Source organism: Furipterus horrens, unplaced genomic scaffold, assembly GCF_987537825.1.
Source record: "Furipterus horrens unplaced genomic scaffold, mFurHor1.1.pri manual_scaffold_16, whole genome shotgun sequence".
NCBI lineage: Eukaryota > Metazoa > Chordata > Mammalia > Chiroptera > Furipteridae > Furipterus > Furipterus horrens.
The window spans coordinates 11,780,587-11,806,536 of NW_028327186.1; the positions used below are offsets into that span (position 1 = coordinate 11,780,587).

General features: G+C 52.4%; 1 protein-coding gene across 1 annotated transcript in view; it reads left to right on the forward strand.

Annotated features, from left to right (window-relative positions):
* The first annotated feature begins 7,063 nt into the window (after positions 1–7,063).
* Positions 7,064–25,950, forward strand: part of ADAMTSL3 (ADAMTS like 3) — a 108,485-nt gene continuing 89,598 nt past the window's right edge. Inside the window, exons 1-3 of the mRNA XM_090263691.1 lie at positions 7,064–7,095; positions 8,331–8,434; positions 19,544–19,663. Of these exons, the coding sequence (XP_090119817.1) occupies positions 8,366–8,434; positions 19,544–19,663 (189 nt within the window). The 5' untranslated portion in view covers positions 7,064–7,095; positions 8,331–8,365. The remainder of the gene's footprint in view (positions 7,096–8,330; positions 8,435–19,543; positions 19,664–25,950) is intronic.

Genomic DNA, 25,950 nt, shown 5'->3' on the forward strand with positions numbered 1-25,950 from the left:
TCTTGATGTGACGGACGGTAGCGGGTCATTTGCCTGTGTCGTGTTCTTGCTGACCTTGAATAGCCCAATAAACGCGACCCTCTGTTGGCAAATGGCCTTGGTTGTTCTTAACGTTCAGCTGATTTTGAAGCACAGGGTTCCGGCTGCACACTCCTCTGCCCCGCGGCTGAGCAGGGGCCACAGCAGGGACGCCTGGCTGCGTGCCCCGACCTCATCAGTGGGCCCCCGAGTGGGCCTTCCCTCTGCACCTGACTCAGACACAGCGCGCCCTCCTGCCCACTGGTGATAGAAGGCCGTCCCAGGCCCTGTCGAGGTGATCTGTAAAACAACGTCACTCACGCCTCCCTCCAGCTCCACCCAGAGCAGACGTGACGATCTGATTCCTGGGTATAGAGGGAGGCGTGTGTGTCAAGGAGGGGCCCCCTCCCTTCTGACCCTCGATTGGGCCTGTCTGCTGAGAGTCATGTTCTGAATCCCTCCTGGCCCTGCTGTGCACTTAGAGACAAAGACCCTGCCCTGTGGGTGGGGTCCGGGGCGCTCCAGGCCTCCTGTGACTGGCTGGGTGAGTAGCATTGATTGTGGGGTTTAGCATGAGGTGGCCCTGAGAGCTGAGCTACACTCCCCAATACAGCCTTCTCCAATAATAAGATGGGTGTGGTTTCCCTATTTCTCACCTTTTGTCTTATCACTTGGGTCTTAATTGGGCTTCTTTCTTTCTTTTTAAAAAGATTTTATTTATTTATTTTTAGAGATGGGGGAAGGAACAGAGAAAGAGAAGGAGAGAAACATCTCACGCGGCCCCCACCTGGGGACCTGGCCCACCGTCACCCAGGCACGTGCCCTGACTGGGAATCGAACCAGTGACCCTTGGGTTTGTGGACAAGTGCTCAATCCACTGAGCCACACCAGCTAGCACGGTCTTCTTCTTGACAGGGTCAAAGGGGGTGGTTCACATGGCACAGCCCTCTTCCCTTATCCTGGGGGCCATTGTTGCCATAGCTACAGCTGCATCTTGACCCTCAGAGTCTCAGTTGTGGGGTGACTCCCTTCCCCACTTTCCAGCATTAATACAGAAATTTCTTTCATCTCCATTTAGTGATTTCAGTGGGGAATGGGCGGCTTGAAGGAACCATTTGAGCTCAGATCACCTTCTTGGAGCAGAAGTCTTACCCGACCTGGAGTTTTTAAAAATCTCATCTCCTCCTTCCTTATGTGTGCCTGGCAGAACACGGGACGTTTTGTTCTCAGTTCGCCTGACCCCATGCATGGATGTGGTAATATTTGTTTCATGATGTCTTTTGGTTTCTTTGTTAGTTTTTAAAAACAACAATAAAAATACCCTGCTCTGGCCCCTGTTTCACGAAGTAGCATTTAGCAATTTCATGGGAAATGCCGAGCAAGCCCCACTCTTGCTTTGATGGTAAACCAGCCAGGCTGGGGCTGTGTCAGGCTGGCCTCGGAGGCCTCAGGGCCTCTGGGTGTGTCTTTCAGGCTGACGCTCATACTGGAAGAGCAAGGACCAGAGCTGAGGACACATCACGGGGCCGAAGCCTCTGAGCCATAGGAGCCAATAATGTGGACGTCAAAAGTGGGTCACAGTCATGGCTTCTGAGTTTTGTTTTTTAAGAAAAAGACCTTCGATGTTTTCACTGTTCAGGGGGAATTATATTACATGCCCATTATAGAACATTTAGAAATGCCTTTTCTGATCAACAGAAGTATGGGTAGAGGGTGGATGGATGGGTAGTGAGTTGTTTTTATCCACACTACCAATTCCCGTGGCATCGTATGCTGACAAGTCCCCAAACTAAATGTCCAGCCCAGGTGATCTTCCCAATCCTAGCCCCACAGGCGTTTCCAACTCAAAACGTCCCAGGTGAAGCCATCCCCTCGACACTGCCCCTCCCACCCAACACGCTCCTCCTCCTCTTAACGTTTGCACATCAGTGAAGGACCCTGATGGCCACCACGCTGGCCCGCATCAGAAACTAGGGCGCCAGCCTTGACTCGCCTCTCTCCCTCCTTTGGGTCATTCCCAAAGTCTAATCAACGCGTCCTCTCTCCCAACTTTCGAATCTGTCTTTCCCTTTTATTCCCATGACCACCGATGCAGGATTGGGCCATCAGGGTCTCTCATTTGCTCCTTATATCATTGTGCTCCCAAGACCTAGCACATGCCTGGCACAGAGGAGACTGTCCGTTAATACATAGTACCTGGCACTGCGTGCAGCTGGGTGGTTCTTTAGGCCTAAAGCTGACCACGCGTGGGTGGCGGCCTCTGTGGAAACTTGCTTCTTCACGAGTATCCGTAGAACGTTTCTCACTGGAGTCTTGGTAAACAAGGGATAGAAATGCTTAATTGGCTACCCAAACGCTCCCAACGTTAAGTGTGTTTTGCAAAACGTAATACACAGAAATGTTTTTATTGAGCGTAGAGTTGAGAAAAGGCTTCTCAAGTATTCCTTTGTGGTGTGTCCAACCCAAATATTGCCCAGCGGAGAGAGTCAGGAGCGTGCAGGGAGCAGACTAAACAGGCGGGGCGCGTCTCGTGGTGCCGGGCGAGGGGCACGCAGTCAGCCCCGGAGGAAATGCTTCTGTGCACAGCGCTCCTTGGTGACTGGCGAGGAAACGGGGATCACGTTTTTAAACAATAAAGCATCCGGAGTCCTTTGCACTCTCTTCTTCTTGCTCAAATTAATGGATTCTGCAGTAAGACCTTGATATCCTGGCTCAGTCAGTGGTGATGTTCTCGATGGGAATTTTGCAGAAAGCCAAGTGTGAATAGTTGAAGGAATATGTATTGCTTGGTGGTGGTTTCATTTTCTTCACTTTAACCCTTTCATGAGGGAATATTTTTCTAAAAAGTAGCATGTGCTTCCATACCTCCACAGACGGTCAGTAATGGACAAACGTGTTGAGGGATCCCCTGGACTCACAAACCTGGACACAGTACTGTGCAGTGATACCCTGATCTCAGGTGAAGAAAGGGCTGCCAGGAGATGGCATTTTTTCACCTCTTCGGTGCCTCTTACAGCATTTCTGCAGCACCGTTACGCCGTCTGTCTGCCTTTCCTTAGCAGGCTGCTGTCCCTTTCTAACTTAGAGCCTGTGATTTACTCTGGAAAGCTAGATGAACAAACACAGTAGAACTGTGTGCAAAGTAAGAATCCGTAGTCTTGAGGGAGACCCCGTGCCTGCTTCTGTGCCATGAGCTTAAATGCGAAGCTGTGGGATGCCAGCGGCCTCCCCTCTTCTTCCTTCGGTCACATGAGGGAGGCGCTGCCGGGGCTGTGCTCGCCATCAGGATGCTGTTGCTATATTATCAGGCAAAGTATAAAAACAATCCCAGAAGCTGCGCTGGAAGAAACTACTGGAACTTTCTAACTGTCTATGTTCATAATGTAACAGAGAATGTTGATGGCAGGGAAGGGAAGGCACTTGCCCAGAATCCCCCAGTTTGTGGCCAAGCCCGGCCCACCGCGGGTGGGTTTCCTGCCTCACCTTCTGCCTTGAGGGGAAGAAGAGAAGGGTCTTGTCAAGAGCAGAGTGAGATGAGGTCAAAGAGGCACCAGCGAATCTACGCTTCCCAGGGGTACCGGTGCTGTTCACGCTCCACAGTGGGGTCTGTGTGGACCGTGTGTGTGCGTGTGCGTGTGCGTATCGGGGTATGAAATGCACACACCACTGAGTCAGGTGAACACCTTCCTAGCCCTGGAGGCCAGACAGGAATTGGCCTTGGGTTTGGGGCCTGGAGAGTTTGCTAGCCCTGGGAAGGGTCACCAAATCCAAACTCTGTTCCTTCAAGCACTTCAGGGGACTCTAGCCCTCCCGTGCCCCACCCCCGATGATTTGGAACTTTCCAGAAAGAGTCCAGCACCACCCTTACCCTCCTGGCAGAGATTTTGATTGGTTCAGACCTGCATTGAGCTCTTTACCTGAAATGATGGGTTCAGCACCCCAAGATGCTCCTTGGGATCTCAGTGCAGGGCAAGAGGAAAAACCAAGAATGGGGGTATGTGTGCCGAAGCCCACAGAGCCCCTACTCCTGTCCCACCTCCTCCCAAGAGGCAGCCAAGCAGCCAAATGAAGACTCAAATACATTTTTATAAAGCAAATTTCTGTCCAGAGGAAGGACCCCACTCTGGACAGATAGAACACCGTCTCCACTAGCTGAACCTGTTTACTGCAAAGACCCGCCTCTTGCCGACGTGACTTTCAGAGGTTCTATGGGACCTGCTAGGTGAACAGGAAGGCGGAACTTTCCTCAGGGGATTGGTGATGTCTTCTGCTTTCTTCTCTCCTGACCAACTGTTTCTTGAGTGTGTTTCCTTGATACTAGACGGACCATGTGGGAGAGAAAGGCTAAGTCCCAGCCTCCAGACTTAATGTGGGGCACCCCCAGGAGGGAGGCTGGCTGAGGCATGAAGCTGCCCAGGGAAAACAAGACAGGAAGTCCTGCTGAGCCATTCGTACCAGAGAGCCCAGCAGCTGCAGCAGGCTCCAAGGTTCCTGACCATCTCCCCCCATTCCAAAGGCCTTCTGCATGTCTTCCTGAAGGGCAGGCGCTGGGAACTCAGCTCAACACAGCTGCCACTGCAAAGCATAATATCTCTTTGAATTCTCCATTTCATCCTGAATATTCATGTGATGTTGGCAAGGACCCCATGATACGCCAGTGCTGGTTTTAGAATGTGACTCTCAGGAGAACTCTAGTTGCTGAGAACCTGCGGGGTTAGGCTGTCCTACAGCAACCTCCTTATGCGTAAAATGGAGTAAAAATCACACCTGCCCCTTAGCCGGTGCTGTGACCGAGTTAACACCAGTCAAGTGCCTGGTGCATTGTGAGTGTTCTGAAGAAAGTTTATCCTTATGCCTCCCCTGATACGCTGGTATGGGAAGCACATCCAGTCAGTCCTCAGTATTTGCAGATTCTGTATTTGTGGCTTCACCTACTGGTTAAGTTTTATTTGCAATCCCCAAATCAATACATGTCATGTCACTTGAGAAAGGGTGAGACTTTTGAGTTGCCTCCTGTGTGTGTTCCCAGCAGAGATGGAACAAGGCAACACTTGGGCTTCTTATCAGCAAGTGTCCTTTTTATCTAACATTTAAAAAAAATTATTGATTTTAGAAAGAGAAAGAGAAACACTGATTTATTGTTCCACTTATTTATGCATTCATTGGCTGATTCTTGTATGATGTGCCCTAACCAGGAATTGAACTCACAACCTTGGTGTATCTGGGCATTCTAACCAACTGAGCTACCTGGCCAGGGCCTCAGGTACTCTCCTTTTATGGCCTATGTCATGGTACTTTTCACATTTTTTTCTTTTATTGGTGATTTCACTGCTTAAAATGGCCCCTAAGAGCAGTTGTCTGGTCCTAAGCAGAAGGAGGCTGGCATGTGCCCTCCAGAGAGGTAAGGTACTAGTGTCAGGTAAGACACCTGTGTTAGGTAAACTTCCTTCAGGCATGACGTGTAGTGCTGGTCGCTGCGAGTTCAACATGAGTGAATCGACAGTATAGGTTGAATACCATGTTTTGAAAGAGAAGCACACATCCAGTTAGGTCACATATGGATCGGCTGACAAATGGTGTGACCAGAGGCTGGCAGGAACCTAACCTTGTATTTCCCTTAGGAGCAATAGTTCCGTGTTCACAAATTCAATGACTCTATGGGACATAACTGTGGTGGCTGCGGACACTCAACGGTGCACATGGCCAGGTTTAGCCCAACCCTCTCTGCCCCTCACTGACGGGTCTCCCTATCCCCTGCCCCTCTGGCCCCTTCACACTGAACGCCCTCTGCTCAGTTCCCACCAATTTCAGCCATTTTTCACTGGGTTGGGAGTTGGTCCTGAGGTCGTCCTCTTGGCCAGAGGAAGCCACCAGAGTGAGGAAGGGGCCCTAAAGACGCAGGCAGGCGGGGCCAGCTCCTCTTGGTAAAGCTGTACCACCCCCTGGAATGTGCCAACCGCAGAACAGAACTTCAGAAGAGCTCCAGGCTCCAATCCTGGCTTTGCAAATCGCTGTGCCGGTTACTGCTCCGAGCCTGTGTCCTCATGGGCGACATGGGAATGATGCCGCTGGCCAACGCCACAGGTGCGCTGAGGCTCATAAGGGAGTTGGCACAGCGGCTGGTACACACTCGGCACCCAAGGAAATGCTGACCGCGCTGCCTGGGCTGGATGCCGCTGAGACTGGGCTAAGGCCAGCGACAAGCACTTCGCCCTGGTTCTCTGCATCACTACGAGTCCACAGGAAACCCACCCAGGTCCCTGGCACCACCGTTCCCACCCCAAATCCCGGGCCTGGGAGTCCCCCTATTGGGGCAGCCGAGTTCGGCTCATATGAAGCGGCAGCAGGTTCCCGGCTAAGAGGGGGCTCCGGGTCCCGCGGCCCCTGTGCCTGGCGCCGGGAGGGGCGCTGGTCTCCGGCTGCAGTCCTGCCTGGCTGGGAGCGCCTGAGCGCAGGCACGAGCCAGCGGTTCCGGGCAAACGTCCGTGGGGCCGCGGGGCCTGCCTGAGCCGAGTCGGCGCCCGGGCCGAGCGGGACGGGGGCGGGGGCGGGGCGCTCTCCTCAGCGCGGCCGCCGGCGGCGTCGGCAACCCCGGCTCTGGCACCGCGCCTGGCGGCCGGCCCGGCCGAGGAGTGGCTTCCAGGAAGCGGGCGCAGAAACGTTCCAGCCGCGTCTCGCCGTCGCCGCGGCTCCGCGCGCTCCGAGCGCCGGGCCGTGCCCCTCACGCTCCCCGCGCGCCGGCGACCCCGCGCGGGCGGGCGGCGCAGGGCGCGCCGTGCACTTGCCGGGCGGTGCAGGTGGCGGCGCGCGCCCTGCGCTCTGGGCCGGGGCCAGCGCTGCGCCGCGCGCACGGGGGGGCGGCGGAGGCGGGGCGGCCCGGCCCGGCCCGGCCCCATTTAACTTCGCGGCGGCGGCGGCGGCGGCGGCGGGCTGAGGCCGGCGCCGGGGAAGGTCCGGGCCCGGAGTCCGCACCAGGTGTCGGCGGGGCTGCCCCGCCGGGTGCCCTCAGCGCGCGCCGCCCGGCTGCTCGCTCCGGAGGCGTCCGCGGCGCCAGGCGGGTGCTCGGCGCGGGAGCGGGTAAGACCCGGGTCGGGGACGCTTTGGACATACTTGACAGTTCAAACTTTGCAAATAAAGGTGTCAGTGCCTTGGCAATACTAAAACAAACAGGAAAATTTAACAAAAAAGAGAAAGGAACCCAACCCCCTCCGCGGGGTCTGGAGGGTTCGGAGACGGACGTGCGCGGCTCTGCGCGGGCGGAGGGGCGCTCTGGGGTGTTTTTTGAGGGGGGCCTTTCAGGTGTGGGGGCGTCTAGGTAGAAACGGGTGGACGGCAGCCAGAAGCCTCGGGTGTCGGAAGGGCCCGCGGGCGGGTATCGAGCTCCTCGAGGGCGGAGGGCGGAGGCGCCGCGCGCGGCGCGGGGTGACAGGACGTGGCGGGCGCCGGAGGAGCCCCAGCGTGGCCGCGGGTGGCCGGCCCGGCTGTGCCAGCGAGCGATGAGGGGCGCGGGCTCCCCGGCCCCGCCGCCTCCCTGCAGCCCGGCGTGGCCGCCCCGGGTCGGAAGCAGCGGCACATTTGCGGATCGCATTAGGCCGGGCGCTTAATGCTTTCTCCAGATGGAGAGGAGCCACCGACCCGCCCCCGGACACCGGCCCGGCCAAGGCGCCCGCGCGGCGGAGCGCGAGGCGAGGGTGACTTCGGCTTTTCCAGTCTCGGCTCAGGCTGCTGTCGCCGTGAACTCGCAGGAGAGCTCTGAAGACACCCCCGCGGCCCTCCTGGGGTCGCAGCCCGCCCCCGCTTTGGGAGACTGTTGGCTGCCTCGCAGGCCTCTCCGGCTGCAGCGGCGGGGCGCTGAGGGCGCGCCGTGTCCCCGGCGGGGAAAGCCGTGACGTTTCAGAAGACCTGCCTTGCAGTCGTGCTGTGTGACCTTAAGTAGGTCCCTTCCCCTCTCTGAGATGGCTCTGTTGGCCTTAGACTCATTTCTGCCTGAAGCAGCAGAAGCTGGCAGGTGCCCTAACCCTTGGCTCCATGTTGGCTTCCTGAGCTGTTTGCCAGGAGCCACACCCTGCGGCTGACAAATGAACTGGAGAGTGGCTGGTGCAGAGATGTCGCGCGCTCTGGGGGGCTGGCAGTGTGGGCTGCGCGCTGGAGGCAGGTCCAGCTGCCCTCCTGGCCTCCACGGGGACCCGTCCGAGGAGAGAGCCCCGGGCAGCCCCGTCTCAGACCCACACACACCTTCCCAATCTCCCTCTGATTGGAAGTGGCACCTGGGGCCAGAGCTGGTGGGAAATTAAGTATTTCCTCTTTTATAGGCTTCCAGGGAGATCCCCGCAGGACACCGGACCCCATGGCTTCCCGCAAGAGCCCCTGGTGGCTGCTGATATGTATGGTTTTCGTGCACTCTGCTCTCTTGCAGGTAACAGGGAGGGGAGAGGGATGGGTCCCCTGTTCTGCTTATTTAGGAGCTTTATTCTAGATCACTCAAGATGTGCTGTGAGTTGTGTTTCTACTATACTGAAGAGAATGTAATTTTCTCTCTCACCTCCAACCTATCCTCATTGGTTGACTTACCTATAAAAATAATCCAGATCCTTTGGGTTCTGAGTCCTGAGCAAGGGCCCCAATGCCATGGTGGGCACCACGTGCCAGAGATGACTTGGGACTGTGATGCACCCTCTCTTTCAGTCTAGAGTGGCTGTCTGCCTGTGCCCAGGATTGGCTGGGCTGCTAGAGGCTGGGCTCAAGGAATGGGCAGAGCTCAGGGTCTGGCTTTAGCTCAGCCACTAAGTATTCTAAGTTGACTTCTGTCAGCGTATACCACACTGTCTTGCAGTCTCTCTCATTTTTTTTTTTTTTACTCTGTGTTTCCCACTAGTCCGGGAGGACCCAGCTCATCCATTGCATCCTCATTTGCTGACAGGAGTGATGCTAGCCTTGCCTGAGAGACAGTAGGGAGTGGTGGGGACAGTGGCAAAGTACCTGGCATATGATTCGTTTATTCAGAGCCACTTCTGCTCAGTTCCAGCTGAGCATCGCCAGGTGGGGACACGAGCCCACAAGCACCAGATCGTCCAATTTTTTTTTTTAAGGTTAGCTGCATCATCCAGATGTCTGCGAAAGCTCCTGGTTTTTAAAGCACTGGAAGCCATGCAAATGTGTTTGTAGCCTGGTTGTGGTTAAGCAGTTTGTAGCCCCAGATCTAAAGGTGCAGGACAACATCTTAGTCAGGGCTGCTGCTGGCTCCTGTTGGACCTTGTATGCATTAGAACAGGCCAGCCCATTCGGTGCCCTGTGTGAATTAGACGTAGTTCTCTGGCTCATGGCTTGGGGGCCTCTGTCCCTTCAGGGTCTAGCGAAGGGCCTGGCACTTAATAGGGACTTTAACATCTGTCACGTGAGCATACACGCATGAATAAAGAGTTACACTTGGGGTAGATTAATCAGACTTTTCCGCCTCTCTTGGTCTCTCTTTCTAAGGCCCCTTGCAGCTCCAGGGTCCCATGATTTCTGAGATTCATGAGAACCACTTGGCGAAGGACTTCTCTCTCATTAATCCTGTTTTGTTGGTCCTGCTGTGTAATCATATTTTAATAGATATCTTTTGTTAGAACAAAAGTACTCGAGGTGAGTTTATGGTTTCCTGGTCAGCGAGGGGTAGCATGTGGCTAAAATGGGGGCACTTGCTTTTCCGACCCGTCTCCTGGTCTGAAACTGGCCAGGGGAGCTTCAGAGATTTGTTCCTGGTCACCTGGGGCTGAGGCGTGAAGGTGCGGAGTTTTCCGTTGTCTTCTTTCACTCTGTAAAATCCGAATGTGCTCTGAGGCAGTCTGTTGACCTTTGGCCAAGGGCAGTGTGTGCCCAGCTTGAATCACTCATGAACCTCTTTTGGATTTTTCCATATCTGCGTGCTGCTGGCAGCGTGTTTCCATGTATGGGGCAGTGTGCACAGAAGGCCGTAAAAGGAGATTCCGGGCCCGCCGGCTGCCTCGCCCGCGGCGTCCGCGGTTTGAATCCCATCCCAGCCCCACCACCTCACTACCTGTCTCGCGAACATCTCTGCATCTCAGAGAGTCCCAAGCAAAACCAGACAGAAACAGTGGCCTGTAATGAGTGTCCAGCCGAGGCTGGAAGGGGGCGGGGCCTGGTCCCAGGGGCGGGGCCTGGTCCCAGGGGCGGGGCCTGCAGGTGTGAGCTGGGGAGGGGATTAGCCAGAATCGCCCCACCTTGGGCCCTGGGAGAATTCTGGTGCAATCGGTCAGTTCCAGGGCCCTGCGCTTGGGCGGGACACTTGGTTATTTCCCTGGGGACAGACAGGGTATGATTCGCAGCTGGCCACCTGAGATCCCTTGGGATTTTGGTGTTTGGGGTGTTTAAAGGTGCTCGTTAGTATGCCCCCTTGCCTTATTAGTGCTGCCACCAGGTGGCTGAGAGAGAATTAATGCCCATGTGAGGCTGAGCGTCAGGGAGCATGGGATGGATGTGACAAGTAATTGAATGAAAACTGGGTTTCCATTGAGACCGTATGTGTGAAGAGTAGGCTGCGTGGCAGCAAGAGGTGGGAGCTCAGGATGATAGACACAGTTTGTGGCTGCGCTGGGGAGGACCCTGAGGAGCATGACACACCCGTGACAGGGGACGTCACGCAGGGCAGCACCCAGTCCTGAGGGCCTCGATGAGCAGGTAATGGGAGGCACCGTTAAGGCTCCATCGGGCCGCCGGGGGTGCCCTTGAGCAAAGGCCCCGCGGGAGGCTGTGGGCCCCGGCCGGCCCGTCACCGTGAGACCTTGCAGTCCCTCCGTCCGCAGGCGTGAGTGGGTCCCCACTGAGGGTGTGAAGATGGGAACCGCTTAGGAACCTGAAGTAGTGGCGCTTGAGACCAGCGATGACGTGGGATTGGGGGGCGGGGAGCGAGAGAGACACTGAAAACTCCTTGAGGCTTTGAGCAAGTTTCAGGGGGCGCATGAGGGTGAACACGCACCCTGGTCTTGTGATGTGTTCGGTTACGTGTGAGGGTGGGGACTGTGGACGGTGGCGCCGGATGCGGGAAGTGAGTGATGCTTTTGGAGGGAAGAGCAGGGTCCCTGGAAAGGGTTTCTTTTTTTTGTTCTTGAGCAAAGTGAACATCCGGTATATATGTTCTCCAAGGGGAAGCAGCCAAGGCGAAAGGGAGGGATCAGGGATACCAGAGGAAAAACCCAATTATAGGTAACGTTTCGTAAGAGAAGGGAGGGGGGGCTACGGGCCCTCGCCGCGCCCGAGCTGACACTTTATGGAAACCGCGTTTCAGGCTCATGGTGGTCAGTGCTCTCAGTTTGTTTTTACAAAGATACTAATTTCCATAAATAGCATGGCAGCATAAAGCCGTCTCTTCTCCAAGTCTTTTAGGCAATTACTTTCTGGAATTTGTCAGCACCGAACAGCTCCGGCCCGTGCTTCTGCGCATCCCTGCCTTCGGTTAGAAATGAAATACTGTTGTCTTTTGAGCATCATTTACACACAAGGAGGAAGAACTCTCTCTCTCTCTCTCTTTTCTTTCTTTAAAGAAGAAACTTATTTACAAGATGGAAGGACTCTTTAAGTTCTTGTCCCTCTCTCTTTTGAAATTTCCATTGTGTTTTTCCCCCTTCTTTAAAAACATAAAGCTTTTTCATGATCAAAATATGGAGAACACAGGAAAGGGTAAACATGGAAAAAAATCGCATCTAATTCGACCAGTTGTTAGGATTTTATGGTGTTTACATTTACTAGTCTTCTTAGAAGGTTAACATCTATATATATGTCTTATAAAAAGTGATTACACCTTATGTTGTTTATAACTTTTTAAGTAACACTGTGAGGAACATTTCTACATGCCATTAAATCTTTTTATGTACTAATATTTCATGCCTTCCTGGTACTGCGTCATTAGTTAATGGTCTATTAACTAATTCTTTGCTGCTGAACATGTGGGCTGGTCAGTGTTTTGCCGTGGCAAATAATGCTGCTACAAATACAGTTTCTCGTGCATTCTGAGTGTCATTTCTGCGAATATCCCACTGGCCGGAGTGACTCACATAGCTGAAGCCGTGGTCGGGGGAGGGGGGAACTCTCATCTGCTCTGGGACTAGGGCAGGTTATAGGGCTGAGCCTTACATCACTGGGGCGGGCAAGCATGCTCCTCTCATGGAGATTGTGTGTGTGTGCGTGTGCGTGTGTGTATGTGCGCGTGTGTGCACACACATGGGGTGAGGAGTGGGAATATTTTCTAAGAATATTTTATGTATTTATTTTTTAGAGGGGGAGGAAGGGAAGAGAGAGAGGGAGAGAAACACCGATGTGAGAGAGAAACATTGATCGGCGGCCACTTGTGGTCCCATATGTGCTCAGTCGGGGACGGAACCTGCAACCCAGGCACGGGCCCCGACCGGGAATCCAGCTGGCAGCCTCTCACTTTGCGGTATGACATGCAACCACCTGACTCACACTGGTCAGGGCGGGTGGGAATGGTTTTGAAGAATAATCTAATCTAATGTAATCTGGCAAAACCAGGCTGTGCACTGAGGCTGTACAGCGCTGAAAAGCCTGCTTTCATGACTCCCCTCCCACCACCATTACAAGCCAGCGTGAATGAAGAATTGTGGCTGAGTGTCCGTTCGTTACGTAAAGCCAGCCTTACTTCATGAGATAGCATCCGTGAGAGACAGGGAGGCCGTGATGTCTCCCGTACCGTCTCACTCATCACGTCAACCCTCATCACGTCAACCCTCATCCTTCATCTGTAGCAAGTAGAAATCTAGAAACGGATTCCTCTCAACCCCCCGTGCAGTGTTACTTCAGCTTTCTGACGGTGACCCCCAGGAAGAAGTGAACTGATGAACATCATGACTCAACACACGTACATGTGTGTGTATTCTTGTTACTGGAACCAAAGTTTCAAGAAACCACACGTACCCCTCCTGGGAGTGACTCACCGTCCTATTTGCTTCATTGTCCATTTAATTCCAAGTGGTTCCATGCAAAAGAAGTCTGGCTGACACCTAATAAGTTAATTTCGTGCCACATTCAGGGACTGTATGTAGAGTCTGAAAAAACACTGCCCTACCCAGTAGAGCCTGCTCTGTCCATGGTGCGTATTGATCGATTCTCCATCTCCGACATTTGGCTGGAGGGAGGGGTTGGTAAATGAGCCTCCTCACGCTGATTCGGGTTGGCCACCACCCGGTGTAGCTCTGCTCTCCGGGGCGACAGGGGTCTCTCTTAGACCAGCTGCTGCGCACGCGTGAGGCTGGAATTCCCAGCTTGCTGGCCAGCAGGGTTCTTCAGAGCTGTCTGGATGGTCGGTCAGCTCCTTTCCCTCCTACCACTTGCTGACATGATGAATCACATTCATAGATTCCCTGATATTGAAACATCCTTGTCTTTTGGCATTAACTGGACTTTGCCGTGATATATCGTCTTGGTCGTCTTCAGCTGGACTTGGTTTGCAAATATTTCATTGAAAAGCCGCATATCTGTATTCATAAGGGGTGTTGGTGAGTGCGGCCTGAATTTTCATATCAATATTTTTGTTGTTTTCATAAAATGGAAGCATTTTTTGTCATTGTTTTTCTTTTCTCCTCTCTTTTCTTCTAAAAGTTTTATAGCTGTCCATGCTTATGTTTAAATTCAGGATCCATTTCAAATTAATTTTTTGTGGTGAGAGGTGAAGACTAACTTTTGCCTGGGGGTGTCCCATGGGCAGCTGTTGGGTTCTTTAAATGTCGTCGATATTTTGTCAGTTGATGATGATGTTTAGTTCTTAGTTCTTCTTGATCCTGGATGAGTTTTTCTATCGAGTCAGTGAAGCCATAGCTGAGAGAGGTGTGATGAAATCCCCAACCAAAGCTGTGCGTTTGGCTCTGTGCCCTTTTGGTTTTCTCAATGTTTGCTCCCCGTATTTTGAAGCTCTGTGGTCCGGTGCCTACATATTTAGGATTCCTGCGTTTCTTGGTGGAATGCCCCTCTGTGCCCCTCTTTGGCCTGTGACTCATGACGGTGGCAGGCTTCTCAATGGCACGGTATGGGGTAGACCAGTTGTAGTTAAAAGCTCAGAGTAAACAGAACATCCAGGATCACAGAGCGCAGAACAGACCTCCCCGTGGCGTCAGCTCGCGTGAGTGTCAGAGCTAGGACGAGAGACGCTCCTCTTGTTCCTTTGGTGTCTTGCTCTGGACAACCGTGGCGTCCATGCCGGGGGCCAGCTGCGGAGTCACCCTGGCTGTCGCTGCCTTGGGCACATCGTTTCTAACTTCTTGTCTTTCTTTTCTCCCTCTCTGTTCTACTCCATCCCTGCTTCCCTGTCTTCCCCGACATGCCCGGTCTGCTCAGGGAGCCCCCCCGGGGTGCAGCCTGGCTGTTGGCAGTTAGTGGGAGTAGACGTCAGACCGGGGTGTCGGGAGAAGGACGTGTTGGGGGCGTCGATGGAGAACAGGGGTGTCAAAGGGCAGAGGACGTCCCTGTCTGTTTATTGTTCAAGGAGGCGTGATAGTGCTGTAGTCTAAATAACCTAATTGGTCCTTCCCTGGGCTCGGCCCACATGCAGCTTTCCTTACATTTTCCATCAGAGAGCAGATGTCAGCTAATGACTTTCCTATAAATGTTTGCTTCTTTAGACGCGAGCTGTGTTTATTCTTCAGTCACAAAAATGTGTTGTTTGCAACTTGTAAAGAAGTGTGAATATATTCTGATTTGCTTCCCATCCACCCTTCCCCCCGTGTGTTACCCAGCCCGGGTTAGGCGGACCAGACCGCGCTCCTCCCCGTCGCTGTGGAGGAAGGTGCCCCGGGCCGGCCCGTGGCATTCGCCTGAGCTTGGTCAGAGGTTTCGGAGCGTAACGAAACGCGCTTGGAGAGGTTGGGACTGAGGCCTCAAATTCAGTTGAAGGTATTGGCTCAATACGACCGGTCATTCCTTTGAGTCAAGATGAAGCCAGCATTAGTGAGGCAGGGGGAGAAAGTAGGAGGGGCGGCAGAGAGAGAGAGAGGGAGGGAGGGAGGGAGGGACATCGATTTGTTGTTCCATCTATTCAGGCCTCGGTGGTTGCTTCTTGTCTGTGTCCTGACCAAAGGTCGGACCTGCAACCCTGGCGTATCGGGACACTAACCAGCTGAGCTATCCAGCCTCGGCCTGTATATTTTACTATAAATTATTTTGTTATTACTATTTTGAATATATATACGCACACAACAAAATATGTATGTATGCAAATATTACAAATGCACACATACTGGATACACATAGATGCACAGATATATTTATACTATACATGCAAACACCCACAAAATAAATTATGGAGCAGAAGGCTTCGAGGACACGAGGTGGCCCAGGGGTAGTGATGTCCCGAACACCCATGTACCCACCTTGGTGCTTACGACTCGGCACTTAATCAATATCCCAGGAGCCTCTCCTGTCACCCTTTTTTGCTGCATTGGCCTCTCTGCTCAGACGTCACCACAGCAGAAGGTGAATTCTGTGCCTGTACTTTCTTTAACTACTTGAGTATGTAACCCAGAGTAATCTCTGATGTGGCGTCAGCCTTCTCTGAATTTTATCTGAGTGACATCATACTGGGTCTCTTGTGCTCAGGTTCCTGCTCTGTTGATGTGTGAAGTTGAGGTCAGACATTTTCACTGCTCTGCGGTGCTCCGGGGCCTAAATACACCGCAATTTATCGATTTGTTCCACTGTTGATGGCTCCTGTTGGTATGGCGTTAGATTTATCGTGGCGATATTTTATTTAGGAACTTTGCATTCATTTCCCGGGTGAGATTGACATGTAATTTCTTTCTTGTCTTCTTCTTGTCTGGTTTTGTTATCAAGGTTATGATCTCATAGGATGAATTATTGGGTGTTCCTTTTTTCCCCTATGTGTTGAAAGAGTTTTTTAAAGATTGGAATTATTTACGCTTGGAGTGTTTTGTAGAGCGCACCTCTAAAACTTTCTGAGTCTGTTGTTGTCTTCATGGGAAGGATGTTCATTACTGATTCTGTTTCCTTTTTTCTTTTCAAGAACCACCACGATTTTTTTTTCCCCCAAGAGCTGGTTTTGATTATTTAGAATTTTTTTCCAAAACGTTTTTGTTTCTCCCCGTATTTCAAATATGTCGGCATCATTTTTTTCTTACCTTGAGTTCTGACTTTGTGTGACTTTGTTAGGGTTCATTTTCCTCCCTCCGTGCTCATGAGGGCATTCCGGTCCTGGGATGTTAGAGTGGCCGACTGGCCTCCTGCCTCCTGCCTCACCCGCTCCCCCTCTAGTCCACGCTCTGTGACAGCAGTTTCCTTTCTCTATTTAACAGCGATAAGTACCCACTTCGTGATTTGCCCACCAGTCTGGCTCAAGGGCCAGCCACACAGCCTCTCCCGCTTCCCTACACATCTCTTCCTGCTTTGCTCCTGGCGTACTTTCTATTAAAAAAATCAGTAAAGAAACAAACTCACTGCCCTGGCTGGGGTGGCTCAGTGGATGGAGCGCTGGCCTGAGAACCAAAGGGTCGCCGGTTCGATTCCTAGTCAGGGCACAGGCCTGGGCTGCGGGCCAGGTCCCCGGTTGGGGCTGCGTGAGAGGCAGCCACAGACTGATGTTTCTCTCCTTCTCTGTAAAAATAAATAAATACAATAAAGAAATAAAATCACTGTCCTTTCATTTTCATGTCCAATTTTCCCCGTTATGATGAATTTTGGAGCTCACCTCGCCTGATCCCCTCCATTTAACCTCATGGGGAGCAGGACTGGAGATGTGAAGGGGCATGCCGAGGGCCACACAGTTCCTTGTCCGGGGGGGCTGGACCCCTGGGTCCCCAGCTGCAAATCTGGCCCCTTCAATGTGGCCCCTTGCTAACCTTGCGCGCCCGTCACCAATTATAACAGGTGTTCAGTGTCTCCAGCTTTGTCTAGTTTATGAGTGTGGTTTTCCACGTATCCGGTACCGATAGTAACACTAATCCAAGTGTCAAACAAATATGGAATGGTGTGATGATTTTTTTTTTAAATCCTCATCCAAGGACATGTTTATTGATTTTAGAGAGGAAGGGAGAGAGTGAGAGAGAAACATCCATGTGCGAGAGAAATATCACTCGGTTGCCTCCTGTACGCTGCAACATAGGCATGTGCCCTGACCGGGGATTGAACCCGCAACCTTTCGGTGCATGGGGTGACTCTCCAACCAACTGAGCCACCCGGCCAGGGCGGTGTGATGATGTTTTAAGCACTCAAAAGATTAGTTACCATTCTATATCTCTTTAAGAAATTAAAGTTATATGTTAAAAGGGTATCAGCTTGAACCTGTAAACCTGTATTATACCCAGCGCCCTGCTTGGACTGAACACTGTTGTTTGCATTCCTTTTTTTATTTTTTTAACCAAAAATTGTGTGTGGATAGTAATTTCTTCAGCTGACTGGTGGTTCCTGTGGGACTTTGTTACCATTGAATTGTGAGGATTGATATTAGCATCTTCACTATACAAATCTATCACCTTTTGTTCTCAAGACGTCCTTAACATTTTGCCATAAAGCCCCAGTTTTTTGTCATTTGTGAAAATCAGAGGGATGCCATTTTGTACACACGGAGCGCTAACATGCTCTGACTCTGGACCTCAGCCTTCCCATCGTCTTGCTGGCTGAAGCATCCCGAAAGGCGTGAGCATCCTGGCAGTGAACTTGGCAGCCCTGCTGATGTGTTCGCCGCACTGAAGACTTCCTGTCCTTGGCTTAGAAAAACAAACCAGCTTGCAATGGATATAAACGTTTTTGGGAGAATGTACAAACAGCCCATTTCTGTCTTTCCCTTCGCCTGGAAGGCTGCGTGTGGAAAGCCTGCATGATCTCAGCCACACAGACGGGCTGTTTCCTGAGAGGGAGCTGTAGGGTGAGAAAGACCTTGAATAAACAGGAACAAGTTCCCGACGCGTTTCTGGACTTTGTCAGGTGGGGTTGTGTCTCCTGGCCCAATCGGGAAGAGCTGGTGGTAATGCTTTTAAAAATTTTTTCATCTCTCTCTCTCTCTTTTTCTTTTTTTGCTACTGCGTTGATACACACGCATGCAGGAGGGATGTACATATATTTGCCAGGGACTCAGTCCATGCCCACCTAATCCTCAGGCAGCGGCGGCTTCCTCGGTGCCACCTTCTCAGGGCGCGCGTGGGCCGGGGGAAGCTCCGTAAGGGCAGGAGGCGTTGGAACAACCAGGGTGTGGCCTGGCTGCACTCCGAGGACTGGGGCCAGGGAGCTAAGGGTCAGAGCGCTGCTGTTGGGACAAGCAGATCGCAGCCAGGTGCCTGAAGAGTGTAGACCTCGGGCAGCTTCCAAGGAAAACGGCAGGTTCCCAGCTCGTCAGTTTAGAAAATGAGAAAACAAGGAAATAGTGATTCCTTAAGGAACGCTGACCTACCCCGATCACTATACTTAAAACCGTCACGTGGCCGACCGGCATGGCGCAGTTGGTTGGGTGTCATCCCGCAAAGCGGGAGGTCACCAGTTCGATTCCCAGTCAGGCCACAGGCCTGTGTTGCAGGTTTGGTCCCCGGACAGGGCGCGTGCGAGAGGCAACTGATGGTTGTTTCTCTCCCTGTCTTCCTCCCTCCCTTCCCCTCTCTCTAAAAATTAATTTAAAAATTTTTTTAAAATTCTGTAATTTGTACCTCACCCCAGCCCTGCCTGCTGGTGCCCATTGGAGGTGTGTGTGTGTGTGTGTGTGTGAGGGAAGGAGAGAGAGAGAAAATTCGAGAGCGAAGACCTGTGCAGTGGCAGATGAAGGGATCATGCCAGGCATGGTGTTTCTTAGATCCCAATTCCAGTTTGCCAGAGTCTGAATTTGATGAGCCCAGGGCAGGATGGTCTCCCCCTAGCACGTCGCACGTCTTTCTGAACACGTGTTCCCCAAGACACCCCAACTTCTCAGCTCTAGGAGGGATTCACAAGGATCACCGTTTGTGTTTCCTTTGGAAAGTGGGATGTGGGGTAAAGCTGAAGTTTGAAACCATGTGGTGTTTGGCTGAGGGGTACTCACACAGTTCCTCAAATGTTAGGGGTTGTCGGCCAGAGTACCCCGTACTCATTTGGGGAGCAATGCACCCCTTCAGACTGGTGTGCTATCTGTGAACTTGCCAGATTCTGACAGACATCTGTTACCTTGGGAGAGTGAGCTCCCCATCACTAAAGGCATTCAGGTGCAGGCTGCGGCCCTTGTAGCAGGATTGCTGCGGTAGACAGGCCCCTCCGCCCACAGGAAGGTGGCATTGCAGAAGAAACCTCCCCAGAACCTAAGCAGGTGGGCTGCACAGTGGGGGATCCCTGGCAGGGGTCGTGGGGGTGCGGGCCGGTGTCAGGTTACAAACACCGTGTGTGCCCTCATCTCTCTGAGCCTCAGCACAGGTAGCTGGTGTGTCTCACCTGGGCCTTCCCTTCTGGGACAGCGCTCCTGGGGGCTCGGGGAAGCAGCCTTCTCAGAAATGGCCGTCGGGGACCCTCCTTGGGGCCTTGGTGGTAACCCCGCAACCTTGCCTTTCAGGCCATGGCAGAGATGTCTCCGGGAGCCTATTTCCTGCCTGAGTTTGCACTGTCCCCCCAGGGAAGTTTTCTGGAAGATACCACGGGGGAGCGCTTCCTCACCTATCGCTACGACGACCAGGTAAGAACCGCGTGAAAGAGCTCCATCTTCCCGTCGGCACAGCCAGTGCCCTACGCCCAGGCCCGCTCTCTGCCCTTCAGCTCAGTCAAGACATTTCTACGTCTAATCTGCGGGAAGCAGAAGTATGAGAGAAATGTTTGAATGAGTTTTTTAATACTAAGAGTAACAAGAAGACAATAAGGAAGTCTTTGTGCAGTCTCCTCTTACAGCTTCTTTTAAATGTCTCTCTTCCTACGCTTTTATTACAAACCTAATTTTCCTAGTGCCTTCTATAAGCTGTTGATCTTTTAATACATTCTTTCTAACGTCTTCCGAACGTTTTATGAATGTCTTGGCCAGGAGTTGCGTTGTGGTTAAACGGTTGGCGGGCCTCAGAAATATCAATCCATGTTTCCAAGGTATTTATATAATAGTTTGGAACTTGGGAAGACTATACCAACTTCTGAAGCTTCTAGACAAGAAAGATGGACTCAGATCTTGGATCCACAGGGCGCTGTGGTCTTCTCCCTGGACCCAAGCGAGCCACCCCTGTGGTCTCCGCACAGGAGACTTCCCTGTTGTTTCTGGCCGTGCATAGGATGTTTTTAAGCAGCAGGCCATTTGAGTTTGAACCGTTCATGCCTTTGTGCATGAGTCATCGTGGTCAAATGTAGTTATGTTCCTGAGCTATTCCAAAGATTCCGCGATCTAACGAGAAAGTGGGCTCACGGTCAGCTAGGAGACAAGAACACATGAACTGGAATAACTTGTAGTCTGGTCCTCGTTCAGGCACACGGCGGACACACAGACGTCACTCATCTGTGTGTCCCCAGGCGGCTTTGGCATGTGCGAATGCTGAATGTCACGATCACTGAGCTTTGGGCGAAGTCAGTTATTTCTCAGGTACGAAAGCATTAGGTCTCTGAACGGAAATGCAAGGTCCAGCTTTTGAACTGTGCCCACACTCTCTTCCTCTGCGGCTGTCTTCCCGGACTCACTTTTGGGGTGCTAGGTGGTCTTTTTGAAAAATTATTTTGTCCCTTCTCTCTGAAACCCCCGCTTGAAGACTTGGAGACGCTGGGTCCTTTGAGCAATGCGACTGTCATCCTCCCTCCCTGCGTGGAAGGAAGCGAGGGGGCGCTCCTGTCTCCCACACCCTGAGTGTGTGCATCTCCCTGATGAATGCTGGGCTTCCATTCTGTGCCGGTCGGTCCCCCATGGGCGGCGCGCAGGGGAAGCGTGGCACTTGGGATTGACAAGTCTTGTTGCTTTGCCAGGGGGATGGGGAGGAGGGCCAGGGGAACGCTGGAGGGGAGCATCTCATTTCTCTCTCTGCCAAAGAGGAAAACATCGGAGGTCAAGGGCGCGACAGAAAACAAAGGTGAGCTGGCTTGCGGGCCACGGGCGGGGGAGAGCCGGGTGAGGGCGGACAAGGCGTGGCTGGTTCTCCCTGCGCTGGAGTTGGAGGGCCTCAGTGTAGCGGCCACGGTGGGATGTATTCCCTGTCACGGGGGGTGTCAAGCCTTCTGTTCGGGCTGGCTCACTTGGCGTTGGGAAGTGTTTTCTCCCGCTGGGCCCGTTCTGGCCTCGTCCCAGCAGGGTAGGCATGGTTTGCGAAGAGGCTCCCGATGGGCCGAGGCTCCGTGAGGCCGTGGTCATTCGTGGGCACGTTGTCTGCTCGTACTCAGGGCTTAGTGACTCTGGACCGTGTTTCCTTGGGCCTGGACTTGGGGAGCTGAGGCGTTCGCGAAGGTTCTTCCAGACGGGGTAGTGGACGGCTCTACCACGAGGGCCCCTGCATGGCGCCCGGTGAAGGACATCGCAAGTGACTTGTGTTACTCTCTGTATTTAGTTCCCATTTATGGTGCTCTTTTTTTAAAAAAGTCCTCACCTGAGGATAGGTTTTATTGATTTTAGAGAGAGGGGGAGGGAGAGAGAGGAAGAAACACCGATTGGTTGCCTCTTGTTCACGCCCTGACCGGGGATTGAACCTGCAACCTTTTGCTTTGTGGGACGGCACTCCAGCCGACCGAGCCACCCACCGGGGCCCTTTATAATACTCTTAATACGAGTCTTCTGGAAATGTCTGTAGGGTGGCCAACTGTCCCAGTTTCCATGGGACTGAGACAGTCCAGGCAGACCAGGACGCTCGGTCACCTGGCTTTCCGGCCTGGACCGCCCACTCTTGGGCCGCAGTTACCAAATGAGATCAGTAGCCCTGTGGCCAGGGCGCTGCAGCTACTGTGCTGGGCAGGACGTTCCAAGGTCAAGTCGGGGACAAGTGTGTGGCAGGCAGGGGTGACCCACTTGGACTCCGTGTCAACATTGCTGTCCAGTGAATTTCTAGGCCTGGTTTGATGACCGGAGTTTCCGTGTGTCCTCTCACAAGGCTGTTCTCCAAGGGCAGCCTTTGCACAGACTGTCCCCGTTCCTAGAAGGTCCCCCTTTGTTCCTTTTCCCTCTGCTCATCCCCTGCCATCAGTGTCAAACCCTCGTTCACCCTTCAGCTCCATTATCGCTTCCACAGGGACACCCCGATACCATCCTCGCCTTCCCCTCCCACCCAGGTGGCAGCAGGTGTCCTTCCTTCCTTCCTGGGGATGTTTTCCTTACGGTATTTTCTGCCTCCGAAGCAGCTGATAATTGCCGCGGGTCGCGGGGACGGGAATGAGGACAGTGGAGCAGGTGGGCGTGTTGCTAGGGTGCACTTGGTCCCTTGGCTTTTCTTGTGCTACCCTGGGTGACTTATGTACCCCGACAGCAAACCCTGTGGGGGTGCTGCATCGGGGTCTGAGGTTTGCAGCGCTTCGGGGTGAGCCTCACGGCCCAGGGTCCATGGGAACCGCTCAGGGCAGTGACCGACGGCTTCTTATCATCGCCTCTGCCCAGAAACCATTTCAGTTGGGTCCACGTTCTGCCCGCACACAGATGCACCATTGTTTGCGGCAGGTTTCCACTTCCGAGCGTTGGCACTCGGCTGCGTCCGTGAACGCCTGTACGTTATGTGAAAATGCATGTAAATAATACAACGTACTCCTCCCCTCCCAGGTCCAGGTATTTTTTTTTTTTTCTTTAAACTAATAAGACCAGTTTTAAAAAAAAATAATTTATTTATTTGTTTATTTTATTTTTTTATTTGTAGAGAGAGGGGAAAGGAGAAAGAGAGGGAGAGAAACATCACTGTGTGGCTGCCTCTCACCCCCCAGGCCCAGATTTAATGACGCACGTTCTCCGCCAGGTGCCCCTCTCCCCCTCCCAGGTGCTCGCCCGAACTCCCTCTCTCTGCTCCTCCGACTCTCCCGCTGGGCTCCGAGCCCCATAGGGGCAGGGCTGGCACTGTGCCTTTTTGTCACCAGAGTTTCTGATCTTCCTCCGTGGCCTGGTGCTCAGTAGATGCGCCATGAACGTTTGTTTGTCGAAGACCACATCCCTTGTTAAAAACCGTCAAGGGGTCCCGCTGTTTCCGTCTCTGATGTAGTTCTCGTCCCCACGGGCTGGCCCGGGCACCTGCCTCCCCCGTCCTCATTGCCTTTTGTGTGCATTGTGCTCTGGCTGCAGGGTCTTCAGCCCTTCCCGCCCTTGGCGGTTCCCTTGGCGGTGCCCTTGGCGGTGCCCTTGGCTCCTGACATGCCCAGTTCTTCCCTGACTGTCTCTGTTCCCCACATTGCCAGCTCAGGTGGCCTCTCAGGGAGGCGCTCAGTCCACAGGGGCTTCTTGCTACTCTTTGGAGACCATCCCCACCCCACCCCACCCCCCAGCTTATGGCTCCAGGACTTCATCAGCTTTTGTAATTATTCACATGATGTCTTTTTAAACCTTCATGGGACCTGACTGGGAATTGATCCCATGACCTCCTTTTGGTGTATGGGACAACGCTCCAACTAGCTGAGCCGCACCGGCCAGGGCAGGGAGTATTCCCATGATGTCTTATCTCTGCAGTTGGAGTGAGAGCAATTCTAGAGCAAGCCTGTACATTTTCATTTTTTAAAACTCTCTACCTGTAACTATGAGGAAATCACTTCTTCCCTCCCAGCACTGTTAGTCCAGAGGCTTGGTGGGAGAATCGGGTTTTTCCCTGTGTCTGGACGCTGGCAGCTCCGCTTTCCATTCTCTGCTCTTTCCACATGGCTGACCACCAACAGGACGGAGCTCCAAGTGCCTTTGGATCAATCCTCCTCTTAATCCCTTCCTCGGGGATTGAAGGCTGACAGGCTTTTTACTCTGCGGCATTCAAAATGGTCGAGCAAACTTTCTTTTCTAATTAGGAAAAGTCAAGATTTTCGACTCGGAATTTTGCCTTTGTCTTCGGTTTCTGCTCCATTAAAATGCAGAGGATGTATTAAATCCATGCATTAACTACGACTATGCTGTGCTCTATTTAAAAACCCAATCCTGAACACGCTGTTTTCAGGAAAGATTATCAGCTCCAGGCTGAGGCCGTTTGCACTGGAATCCGTTTGCTGCAGCAGTGGGTCCAAGAACAGCCGTTCATTCAGACACAGTCGGTCACCCCCTCCGTCGCTGCGGATCCTGTCTGCACGGCGTACCAGGCGTGGCGCGGGGTGCGGGGCGTGGGGTGTGAAATAGGATTGTCTCCAAAGTAACGCCTGAAACCCCAGTCTTGAAAACTAGGGAAGAGGAAGACTGTTTTCCTTTTTCAGAAAAGAGTGCGATTGTAGCGGCCCTTTGTTAAGCAGCCTCCCTGTCTTAGGAGCTGTAGCAGGCATGGCATGTGCATCATAATTCCAGTTACTCCCCGCAGCGGTTCTCCTCATGGGCGTCGGCGGCTCCGACACGGCCGTGAAGAACACAGAGAAGCCTAGCACAGCCCCTGTGCAGGGCGGGAGGAAATTTGTGAAGACTTGGGAAAAAAACAGGGTGATAATAAGGTCTAGAGGGGCAGGGACAGAAGCTAAGCTTCTTTGTATACATCTGCTTATACCTTCGACTTTAGAATTTTGTGCCACTATTTTGCAGAATTGTAAAAAAAAAAAAAAAAAGATTAAAAACATATCATTCCCTAATGATCAGAAAACAACATAAAAATAATTGTGTCTTTCTTCGGTGGCATGCATCTCAGAGAAGAATAATTTCAAGGGACGATAACACACACTTGTTTGACTGTGGATGGGTCGCTCCAAGGACAGAGGACGCCAGACATAAAATGACTTTCGATGGTGACCCTGTTGTCGGTGCTGGGACTGGCGGCTGTCCTGAGCCCGTGTGACGTGGGTAGAGCAGATACACAGGGGGTAATCTTAAGTTTTTGTTTCTGGCATTTTTTGGTGAAATTTGTTTTTATTAATTTGAGAGAGGGGTGGGAGGAGAGAGGGAGAAATCATCGCTTCGTTGTGATGCAGTCATTGGTTGCTTCTGAGCAGGGATTGAACCCGCGACCTTGGCCGATGGTGGCGACACTCTAACCGACGGAGCTCCCCAGCCAGGGCTGTTTCTGGTGTTCTCAAGAACCCAGATTCTTGGTGTGGGAGGAAGGGGCACCAATAGGAGGCAAGAAATTAAGTAAAAACCCTATCATACCAGTACCTGTAAAAACTCCTGAGATGGTTTGTCTGAAACCAAAATGAGAGCAAATGAAAAAACATCAGATTCACAAGGAAAAAATTAATCAGCCGTAAAGCATTTGATATCTTTCTCCTAGAGATAATTCTGACATGTGTGTCCCTTGACCTCTTGGCCACAGGAAAACAGGATCTAAAATCATTTCCAGTTTAGTCTAAAATGACAGGTACAGTGAGTGAGGAGAAGTGTCATCGATCAGTATTCCACGGGCAGAAAACATCCTTCGTCTTCCGCGCCTTGAGAACGCATCTTTGATGGGTTGCACGTTCTGACGCCTGGGCAGGCTTGGTGAGTGGTGTTGACTTAGAGGCAGGTGACAAAGGTCGTTTGCGTCCCGGCATCTGCAAAGGCTGGAGCATGTCAGGGGGCATTACTGCCTGAGCCTCTCCGTGAGGCATGGGACTGTTCTAAAGACGGAGCGTGCCTTGGTATTGGCAGAGGACCTGCGTTCACGTCGGCGTGTTTTACAAGGGTCTGTTTTGTGTTTGAACTTGAAGAAGCTGGACGTCCTGCCCCGTGACAGGCTAGTGCTCTTGGCACACGGGTCCTGGATTCAGCTCATGTAAGACATGGATTTATAATGCCATGAACTTGGTACAAACCTTTCATTAAAATGGTTGAAAAAACATATTTTCTTCTTAGTTGTTAGCCTTAAAATAGCCCACGCATAGTTTTTCAGTTAAAAAAACTTCATTAAACTTGCCAAATTTTGTTGGAGAATATTAGAA